The sequence below is a fragment of the Electrophorus electricus genome, chromosome 4, assembly GCF_041902795.1.
Source record: "Electrophorus electricus isolate QZ-2024a chromosome 4, ASM4190279v1, whole genome shotgun sequence".
Classification (NCBI taxonomy): domain Eukaryota; kingdom Metazoa; phylum Chordata; class Actinopteri; order Gymnotiformes; family Gymnotidae; genus Electrophorus; species Electrophorus electricus.
Genome location: NC_137500.1, coordinates 25,338,373 through 25,350,000, shown reverse-complemented (window position 1 = coordinate 25,350,000; position 11,628 = coordinate 25,338,373). Strand labels below are relative to the sequence as shown.

General features: G+C 43.3%; 1 protein-coding gene across 1 annotated transcript in view; it reads right to left on the bottom strand.

The window, feature by feature from the left end:
• Nucleotides 1-4,747, bottom strand: part of dock2 (dedicator of cytokinesis 2) — an 80,245-nt gene extending 75,498 nt beyond the window's left edge. Inside the window, exons 1-2 of the mRNA XM_035520351.2 lie at nt 4,590-4,747; nt 464-547 (exon numbers count right to left, since the gene is read on the bottom strand). Of these exons, the coding sequence (XP_035376244.1) occupies nt 464-547; nt 4,590-4,632 (127 nt within the window). The 5' untranslated portion in view covers nt 4,633-4,747. The remainder of the gene's footprint in view (nt 1-463; nt 548-4,589) is intronic.
• Nucleotides 4,748-11,628: the final 6,881 nt, after the last annotated feature.

Below are 11,628 nucleotides of genomic sequence, written 5' to 3'. Positions count from 1 at the left end.
CTACGGCTCTTAGGAGGGCACGCTACACGCTACGCGCTTCCCCTCTGTGCTCTGTGGAGAAGCTGCCACTGTGATGCCCTAAATGTGCTTCATGTTAGCCAGTCATGTAGCATCCAAACCCTAAAATGTCAGTCACAAAATGACTGAGCAGACCAAAGAGAGCTGAGTTTTGCCTGTTTGACTGGGGTCAGCGCAGTAGCTGCACTGCCTCAGACTAGCACAGTTTATGACGCTAAACACAATTAACTAAAAACAAAAACTCAGTCTAAAACTGGGCAACCCTGTACCAAATGCTTTTTGCTGCTCTCAGTTCTCATTTCTGGATCAGGATAGTTGCTGTTTTTATAGCTTCTTCAACCATATGCCCACACCGTACAGAGACGTCCAAGAGCAGATTAAAAGAGAGACTTGTAGCAACACCTGGGATGAGTCGGACCCTAGTCCCCCACTACCACAGTCTTACCTTCGCATGCTTCCTGTATGTGCACTGTTTCACCCACCACCAGCGATAGCTGCCTCTCGTCTTTGGCTGTAAAATTCCACTTAACTTAAAAGAGAGAGAGAGCGAGAGAGAGAGAGAGAGAGAGAGAGAGAGAGAGAGAGAGAGAGAGAGAGAGAGAGAGAGAGTGAATATGAGAATATATGACCACCATTACATAGTGAAGTGTTGTGAGTAACAACACACACAAACTCACACACTACATCCTTTAAATCCATATCCAAAACGTCATATCTGAAAGCAAGCAACAGGCACTGCAGACTTCACTACAGACTATGAACAGAGCTCACGTTGCCTCGTCTGTCTCTGGGCCATTCACTTATCTAAACAAGCACTGGTTTCTCAGAGATAACATGACTGAAACTCATCCTCCATATATATGGTCATCGGCTAATCTTAGGCTGTATGTTTTTATTCGCTTTTAGAAACTGTAGAACACAGAAATGCTCAAAGTAATTAATGCAAATTAGCCTCATTACAACCAACGTTCTGCATGACAATGACCTCGGATGTGCTGATGCCCAATTCAGTCTCAAGCGGCTTGTTTTGCATATCTGTATTCGCGACGATCTAGACGTAACTCTATCTTAACTCTAGCTCGAGGTTAGAACACACACTCTGAGGTGCACAGCGAGGAGTCCAGCCCTACTGCCATGCATTGCTGCTGTAAGATCTCCTCCAGCTCCTCACCAGTGCCGAGCTTCTGAACACAGGATCTGTTCTGACTGGATATGTGTGGGGCAGCTCTCCACTGACATGTGCAAAATCTCCAACAACACTGCAAAGGATGGTCGCCTTCTCCCAGTTCAACATTCACACGTTCACGTATGGTCCATGGTCATACGTTGAGCAGTGGTGAATAGGGTTTACATTTATGGAATTTATTCAATTATCCAAAGCAACGTACAGTTATGACTGACTCCAGTTTGAGCAACCGAGGGTTAAGGGTAACTTGGCAGTGGTGAGGCTTCAGCTGGCAACCTTCCAACTACTAGTCAAGGACCTAAACCACTGAATCAGACTCAGAAGATATTCAGACCCTTCACTTTCACGCACTTTAAATGTGTGATAGATTTAACTCAAATGGATGAAATTAACATTTTTGCAAATCAGGTTATACACAATAATAAGCGAAAACATTTTTAAAAATTCAGCAAATGTGTTAAAATTCCAAAACTAAAACCTCTCATTTACTTATTTATTCGGAATTTAGTATTTTGTAGAAGCCCCTTTCCAAGCAATAACAGCTTTGAGTCTTTTTTCCCTCAAGTTTTCTAAAATCATTTTAGCGTTGTGATTATAGATTATTGAGTGCAGAATGAAGAGCAAATATGACAATTTTATCTTCTGAAAATTAATTGTATAACATATGAGAATCATGTGGCTGTCCTTTGCCCTCCCTGGTTGGCCGCTGTTGTGTGGCAGTCTCCTGACTCACCTGATCTGAGCTGGATTTGACCAAATTAGGCAGGAAAATCAGGGAGACAAATTCAAAAAAGAACATACAAAAAAAAAGCCCAACAACCCTGAAGAGGCCTGAAAACCTATTGTATGTAATTGTGTGTTGAGGTTTCGAATAAGCCTTCTGGTCAGGGCAAGCATCTGAGGAGACTGGACCACATGACAGTTGCCTATTTATGTATGTGTTTATATGTTTAAGGATGAAACATAAATCATTTGTATGACAGATTTCATTTACATTTACATTAGCAGATGCTCGAGAGGGACTTACAAAAGTGCTTTCTTGTCTACTCAAATTACCCTTAGCCAGGACAAATAGGTTAAAGTCCAAAAACACCATTAACGGAGACACCGTCAGAACTACCTGTCAGTGCTGAAACCTAGAATGAGAAATACAACATAACCCGATATAAAGCACGTTGATCGTGATGGCAACATGAGCCAGACATGCAGGTTTCTCCTGTAACATCAGAAGAATGCGGCCATTTCTTTCCAGAGGTCCCACTTAGGTCCTTGTCCAGTCTCTTGTCATCTCATGACTGGATTACTGCAGCTCACTCTGGGCAGGGCCTCCCTGCACAGGCCACTAGACCCATGCAGCTGATCCAGAATGCAGCTGATCCAGTTATTCAACCATCCTGAATTCACACACACACACAGATCCCTGCACTATTGTGTTCCCTCCATTCCGGGCCCTGACACTTGCGTCCAAAGCCAGAATGTGTCCTGCACCCTGTTACCTGGAAGCACTCTTCTCACCCTGCACTATATCTTCCGTCACCCCACGAGACACGGGGAGAGCATGCCTGACATTTCCGCACTGGCTCCCGGATAGGGGAATGAATTCCCACTACCTGTCCATACATCAGAGTCTCTTGCTCTCATGAATTGCAGACTAAAGACCCACCTGCTCAGGAAGCACCTGAATGATCCATAGTCACTTCAAGGCACTCAAACAATCATCATTATTTTACTTACATCTCTAAATCAAAAACAAAATAAATTGCATGTAGTGGATGTCTGTAGACTCAGACCTGCTATACAAGCATAACGATTTCTTTCATGGAGACAAGTAAGCACTATTGAGAGTCATTATGGACAGGAGGCTTGTCCATGCTATAGATGCATTTTTACAGTCTCTATACAGGTTATCATCATACAGGGCTTTTATCATTCCAGTCTCCTGAGCCAATGACGTTTAGTTCTCATTCCCTCGTAGTGGTGTTCAGCTTTGTATTGCCAAAATGGATTCTGTATGTCACGTTTACGCACTCTGCACAGCTGGTCTGAAATCACATACCCTAGTGGTGTGTAAGTTTGACAAAACATTGTGTAAATGTTTAAAATATCACTCTAACCAATGTAGCCATTTTACATAGAGGCAGCACTTCAGAAATAAAAAAAAAAGCCTAAAACTTAGGCAGCAAGAACGTGTTTAAAAGAGCAGAAAATGAAACTGCCACACAGAAATCAGAGATGGGTGAGTGAAAGTGAAAAAGAGAGAGAGAGACAGAGAAAATGGAGGGGGAGGGTAGAACGGAGGGACAGTGAGAGAGAGAGAGAGAGAGAGAGAGAGAGAGAGAGAGAGAGAGAGAGAGAGAGATTATAGGAATATCCCCAACATAAATCTCATTAGGCCACATTTTGCTTCATCCATGTGACAGAGGTATGGATGACACCAGTTTCTTTCACAAAACAGGAAGCAAACCCTTTATCGCTTATCAACTTTTAGATCGCCCATATTATCTTTTCTTAACATATTGTTATAATTTATTATGATGAAAATAAAGTAAAATCAGATCAAAAGATCTGCATGTTTAGAGCAGTGGCAGCATACACAGGCCTACATACACAAACTGCATTTCTGCAATTCTAAGTTCGTTGGCTTACTTCCTCTTTGTAGACTTCCTGTGTGAGACCACATAAACATACAGGCTGGTCACATGACCTATATCAATAAACTAGTATTAAGGCTCACTTAAAAATATCCAGAGGCCTTCACCTTTGAACGCCCCCAAAAGACCTTTAATAGGCTACAGCAAAGTATATGCAGTGTTCTGTTCATGAAGCACCTGACACGTATGGATTGGCAAAGATTTGGAAAAAGTGACAGATTAGCTACACTGTAGTGCTCTAGTTTCCTCTACAAACAAATAAAATTTAAGACAGAAATCGACATCTGATTTTCTTGAAATCATGACTTCCTTTGAAGGTGTGAGTGTATCGGGTCACCCTTCATTGCTTAATTTCAGCGCAGAAACACCGCTTGATTACTTTTTTCCCTCCAATAAAAAGTTGTTTGTTTACAGGTTTCACTGTGCAAACGCTTCTCAGCACCTTTAGCTGAACCTGAATGCAGGTTCAAAGAAAACCACAGGCACCCAGAGTGCTTCAACACAACCAGCACTGCGCATTACACCTGCACATGACTGTGCACCACCGTACAACTCTGCTCTTAACTGCACTCTGGAATACATCTGCCCACATCCTGTCGAGGAGGAAGCAGAGTGAACATCCACACAGCCTGCACCGAGCACCATTCACACACACACATACCCAAACACACACCCTACTCAAACTTTACAGCTGCAACCTTCAAACACACACACACACACACACACGCACATACCGACGCCGTATCTCTCGGTGGTGGTTCGGGTCCAAGGGGCCATGGCGACGCCGTTGGTCTGTCCGACGGGTTCCTCTCGTGTTGGGCCCTGTGTCTTCTGCAGTGTCTGTCAGAGAACGCACAAAGCGCTCCTCCCTCCCTCTCTCTCTCTCTCTCTCTCTCTCTCTCTCTCTCTTTCTCTCTCTCTTCCTTCCTCTTTCCGAATCTATTCATTTCTCCTCCACCTCTCGTCTTTAAAAAAGGAGTCTGATTGGATGATGCAAATAATCCTCTCATTTACATCATTCAAGCGATATTACGCTACTTTTTTTTCACTTGTTTGTGTTTGTTTTTTAAGGAACTGTTATACTGTCAAGAGACAACAAACGCCACACAAGCTCTATATACCTTTATAGGAAACAGCGCAAGTCTGTTCCCCTGTGCCGCCAGGGCGACAGGGCTGTGTGCCGACTTCGGGCCACGCTGCAGTCTATCAGTGAGGCTCCTGTGCACATGGGCAGTGCTTCAGCTTCTGGAGTGCCAACATCAGCCGCCACATCAGTATGGGTTCCAAAAATCTCTGAACAGAACGCAAAAAAGCAATATGAATAATCAGAAAGCCTAAGGCATGCAATTTCTTAAAATGAAAACATGAAGGTGTTGATGATTCTATACTGGAAAACAGAACAACACCATTCTCAGCATTGTTTACTACCAGTTGTATCAGCAAGTGCGTAGCTAATTTCTCAGTTTGAGCGTGCTGGGTCACTCTATACAATTTATCGTTAATAGATTGAGAAGTGCAGAGAAAACAGGACTGCTCCTGGTTCCAGCAGCTGACCATCGGCTCTTTCACTTGGTCAAAGGCGTTTTTTGGGGTGTCACGGGATTGCGCCAGGGGGTACACCCCCAGGGGACAAAGGGCAGTGCCATGGAGTCCAGAGTCCATTCTCTGTAGCCACAGCCTCAGTCCATGGTTCCACCCCCCGGGGCACGTAGGGCACGCAAGGCTTTTTTTATTTACCTAAAAAAAAAACAAAAAACAAGAAGCTAAAAACTCAAACTAAAAATGAGAAAAAAAACATTTCTCCTTCAGCTTTTCCAAGGAGATCATTTATGTTGCAGCCAGGATCTGTGTGTGTATTCTCGCTCAGCCTGCGGATGGAAGAGTGCTTAAATAGCTAAAAGGATGGCATGTCCTCTGAACACATTTGATATTATTATTAGTTGCATTTATGTAGGACCTTTTTCAAACTCACTTTACAAATATCTTCTTTTTTTAAAACACACTCTCACACACCTGATGAGAAGCAGAAGCCAATTTGCACACAGCAAATTCAGTCAGAAACCACAGCCCCTGGGGGACCACATATACACACACATACACACACACACACAGCACTCTCAATCAGAAACCACAGCCCCTGGAGGACTGCACTGGGTGCAGGGAAGAGCTTAAGACCAGGACAGAGCACCAGCCATCACTGGACATACATGCACACATTATTTATATATATACACACACAGGACAATTTAGAGTGCCCAATCATCCTAACCTCCATGTTTTTGGATTGTGGGAGGAAACCCACACAATCACAAGGAAAACATAGAAACTCCACCAAGATTGGGGCTCAAACCCAAGACACTAACATTGAGAGGGAAACGTGCAAACCACCAAGCCTCCGTTACAGTAGCGCTACAGGCGGCTCACATATTCCAACAATGACTGTCAGAAACGGCAGTTGTGTGCACTCTCGACATGAACTCCTAACTTGGCTGGAAAAGTGAGAGGATGATAAGTCATCTAAAAAGATTTTGTTAGTGTTTCAGTATTCTGTTTCGTAATCTTCCGGGCAAGCTCATGTTCTGACACCTCTGTGCTCCAGTTGTTCTGGACGCTCATGACATTGACACCTTTGCAGCTGTAAAACTGAAAGGATGATGTGTCGTCTAAAAAGATTTCGTTTTTTATTCATTCTTTCGGAATGTACTTTGGGAATGTGACAAAGGCTATCATAACTGCCAACCCCTTGTTAGTTCCTAAGCTTCTTTATAGCTAAAATGAGTCCTATTTACTTCAGATTTCTACTTAACTGGTATAAAAGCTTAATGTCGACCTGGAGTGAAGTGTCTGCTTACAAGAGTGTAAAAAGTAAACAAATAAATGCAAATGTTTATCGATGTTAGACTCACTGGTTCAGTTCAAGAAAAATAAAATAAGAAGAATTTATCAAGAATTAGAGATGCACCAATTTTCTTGGCCCATTTTTATAACATGAGTGGCTGATTTAGATTCTGGCCAATTCCAATTTTCTTTTTTTCTAAGAATTATAAATGACAGCATACAGAAACATCTTTGTTCAACTTTTCTTTGAAATAGAAGCTTCTTACATCTCAACATGAGATGTTGACTAGAGTATAGGTCAGGCCTTTTCTTTTCACAAACCTCGAAATAAAATAAAAGCAAAGCACAATCAATTAATGTTGTTGTGAACAAATAGGCCTAATGCAGTCACCGTGCTGTTCGTGTGGCTGTGTTTGTTCCGCTGTCACCCTCGTGTGGTGCAAAAGTGTAAATGTGACGCGCACATTTTCAGTTCTATGAGACTGATTGGCCAGTCACAGGTTATGGCCTATCACACTGAAAACCGGCCTTTTCCGGTCACCGGGCCGATCGATCGGTGGATCGCAGGCATTATTGCTCAGCCATCCGGTGATCAGCCACACTTGATCCCAAGAGCGGTACCACCGAACCCATGTAAATGAGTGTGGGGACCTGCGTGGCATTATCTGGTGCACTCTGTTCCTGCGGCGCCAGTGTGCTGGCTGTCCTGCCATCACTCGCGCAGGAGCCGCTCGGCACGCAGCCTCTCCCTCGAGCTCCTGCGCTGCGTAGTGAAGGGCTGTTCACCGCGCTGCCCTTGTGCGCAGGATGAGTGCCACTCTCTCTGCTATCGGCCAGAGCGGCCCGGAGTGTTGTAACACTTTGTTTATTTTGTAAAACAAAATAAAATTGAAAAAGAATAATAGGAGAATAAAAAACAAATAAAACAGAAATGAATTTAAAGAAATAAAATAGTGAAACACCCCTTTATAAAGAAATTGAATAAACATTTATATGTATAATAAAGATGTAAAATGTATGAAAGCAAGGGTATGGAAACTGTGCAATGTGTTTAACAGTTTTACTATCAGGCCATGTAGGGCTTTCAACTTACTTAAATGTTTTCCTGGGTGCAAAGTCAAGAACTCCATGTAGTTTTAATTCTTTTAAGTAGACTTTTAAATATTGTGAAGGATTCCCCATGAAAGAATGGTATACTCTGCTGGAATCCCAGCATTTAGTCACGGTTTTGTGTCAAGGACGGAGTACGGGGTTCACCGCAGCAAGAGTACAGGACACCTCCAGATACCTTCAGTCTTCAGCAATTTGTTAGTAAAAATTGTAAAAATAAAGACAAGGGAAAATAAATGGTTTTAAAAGTAAACAGTTCAGTAGGACTCTAGTTAGCTAGTTAGCTGCTGTTTAGTCACCAGACAATCATCAACCGAGTACAAGAATTATCGTTGGTCCGTTTTGCTGACTTGTGCACGGGTGTCTCCTCCCCTAGAACATAACCCAGGTAAGACTTCGCCCCTCGCGAGGTGACACTCGGTCGCGTTAGCTGTCAACCCCACTTCTGCGATCCGTTGCCAGTGCTGCATCGTACGTGCTCAGCCCAGGTCGTGCCGTAGGTGACGACATCATCGTTATACGAACCGTGAAGTGCCACAGGCCGCTTGGCGATTCTCCCACTTCCAGCATCAGTGGGACTCACCAGTACCCCTTGCACGGGTCTAGTATCGATAAATACTACGCTCTGGCCATACTCTCCATCAGCTCCTCGGCTCTTGGCGTTGGATACAGGTTGCAAGATGATTACTGCCTTCAATTTTGAGAAATCCAGGCAGAATTGTAAACCTCCGTCTTATTTTGGGACCAGTCACTCCGTGGTGGCTCTTCCACTCCCAGCTCCAGCGTCATGTCCACCTCCTTCTTCAGATCTGGCATCGGGCGTGCTGGCACTCCGCAGTTCGTCTGTCTGGTGGGCTCGTCCTTCAGAAGACGTTTGTTGTGTTGCGTGACCTCAGTGTCCTCTGAAGAGATCTGATGGGATGACTCTCTCCAGCTGTCCACGCTGTTCAGGCTCTAGGCATTGATCCACATCTGCTCTGCGACGTCCTCGCTGGGCTCTCTCCACGCTCTGAGCATATTAATGTGGAATATCTGCTTCTTCTTCTTTTTGAAGGGGGAATGAAAAATACTTGGAATTGTGTTACATTTATATGCATTTTCTTTTCTGTAAATGCTGTTTATTAGACATTATATATAGGCTATATTAAAATACAAAATCATCACAATCAACCAAAATTTAAAGGGCAAAAATTTGTGAAATAGTTCATACATGTTCAGTGACTAGACTTTAGACTACACAGCTCTGCAGTTTTATGAACTCATCTATTAGCTCAGTCATGCTACATTAGTCATGCAAATGTTGCTGTGTTAGTCTTAACTTTCCAAGTATATTAATACTCTGCATACAAAACATCAATTTCAAGTTCTCATAGAATGCAATAAGTTCTATTTTTTTAAATTCATATCCATGTTGAATCCCATTTTCAGCACTCAATTGGCCATGCCTTTCGGTTAAGCCGAGTCTACTCAGAGTTGGCTTCAATCACTGCCATTCTAACAGGCCGTTCTGGTACTGATAATTCTGGGTATGTTGGGTGGAGTTAGTTCAGCTCAGAGTTTAAGGCTAACTTTCAGTTTTGTTAAACCCACTTTCTGAAATACTCCCCAGATAAAATAACATGTTTTAGCTATTGGCCACTAGATGTCACTAAACATATGAGTCCCAAATAAACCCTCTGTAACATGCTAAAATATAACCCTTAGACATTTCATTCCTGAATTATATCAGCTTGACGCAAAACTTTTTTTTCTAAAATTATTCATTCTTATTTAAGCATGTCAAAAACTATGATCAACTCTTACCTGAAAATATATAAAAGTTATTCATGTGGGACACCATCCATTTGTGTCTTTAACAGCAATTGTGTGTTTAACTGCTATAGACACCCAGGCGAAAGGCTCAAGACACTGCTGTCAATGGTGAAAATCTCTAGACACTGCTCTAAACACCCAGGGGGAAAGGCTCGAGTTCTTAATATGCACGCTGCCTCCCAGCTTGTGTGTGCTTGTCCTAGTGATTTCCGGGTCTAAACCTGACCTCAGGATGTCCCTTAGACACTACTCTGCACTTCAAAGCAGGTGGTGTCCCACTAGGCCTGCCTTTTGTGTGTGTCCACAGAAATAATTAATTAATACACAAGCTACAGGCTTTGAAATGCAGAAATACCTTTTTTCCATTCCTAGAATTCTATATTTGTGCCAGGCATTCACACTGGCCATGCCCTAGACATTAAAGCACATCTAAGAGCAAAACCTTTTGTTCTTGCATCTGTGGGACACATCGAGACACAGACACACTGGTCTATGAAACCTACTCTTCTGTTTATTGCACGGCTTTGCTGAAATTTTCCTTGGGATGTTCATGTTTTTATTCTTTCTTGCTCCATCTCTGGCCGAAACACCAGTAGTGTGTTTCAGAATGAAGCAGTGTGGATCACCAATACTGATGTGTTCAGCTCTGGTGACATCAGTGTACACACCTCTTCCTCCTTCTGCTTTTATCTCTTCATTTTTTGGCATATATTACTGAAGGCACGCAATGCCGCTTTGAGGTCAGCCTTCCGCTGAAGAAGACCAACAGGAAAGCCAACCATAGTCATGACCTTAATAGCGGTGGTAGCTCAGTGGTTAAGATACCTGACTTGCTGGTTCAAGCCCCACCACTGCCAAGCTGCCACAATTGGGCCCCTGAGCAAGGCCCTAATTGTTCAAGTTGTGCTCACTCATAATTGTAAGTTGCTTTGGATAAACATGTCAGCTAAATGCCATAAATGTAAATGTCCTAGTAACACCAAGGTCATGGTTTGACTCCTAGCAAGCACCTGTACTGTTATATTGATAAATATGTAAGTCTCTGCCAAATGCCATAATGACCCTTGATTTATGTGGACAGGCATTTAAGCCATCTCTGACTAAGCCGACTTCGAAATTTTATGTTGGTTTTGACCAAGATATCAAGGACTCTCTCATTAGAAATGAACTCCAACCTAATTACCAACCCCTTACCTGTCTTCCTCTCTGATGCCAGGACTGGGCCCAGAACTAGACATCTCTGTACAAGTTCTACAAGCATGTGTGTTGCAACTGGCTGAGGTCTGAACTGACATTTTCAACCCATCATTGGCACATGCTATGGTCCCCATGTACTATTAAGCAGAAGCTATTGTAGCAATCACAAAGCAGTTCCGGTTGCACTCTCATCATCATGAAGTGTTTGGAAAAGCTGGTCTCGACTCACCTCAAAGTTCATCTCTGACAATGGATTCTCATCGGTTTGTGTACCATCTGAGCAGGTTAACAGAAGATGCCATCTCTGTAGCTCCACATTCTGCTTTCACCCAGCTGGGACTTCTGCGTGGATTCCAGAGTGTGCCAAAAAATCTAACTTAAAAAAACACTGAAAATAATCTAGAAGATGCTAAAATTGTTACTACCTTTGATTAAGAGGAACCACAAGACATGAACATAAAGACAGAATGACAGTTGCCGTCTGGTTCTGCTACAGGCAGTTTTGCAGCATCACCTCAAAGAGAGGCACTTGCACAAAGGGCAGTGGCATTAGACCAGAAAATGCCCACACACTCCATGCCAGTCACTGCCAACCTAATCTTACTAGCGCTAGTAGTGCCCCCTGCTGCACGGGGTATGATCTTCCCGTTTCTGATGTCTCTTCCCCAGATTTCCTTCATCCATAATTAACGAACTGTGCATTACCACCTTCGGCAGCGCTACCGTCCACCTCCGTAACCTGGGCGGCTCACACGCCTCCTTCGCGGCCACGCAATGCTGAAACTACCATCAATGCATCTCCATGTCTACGTCATG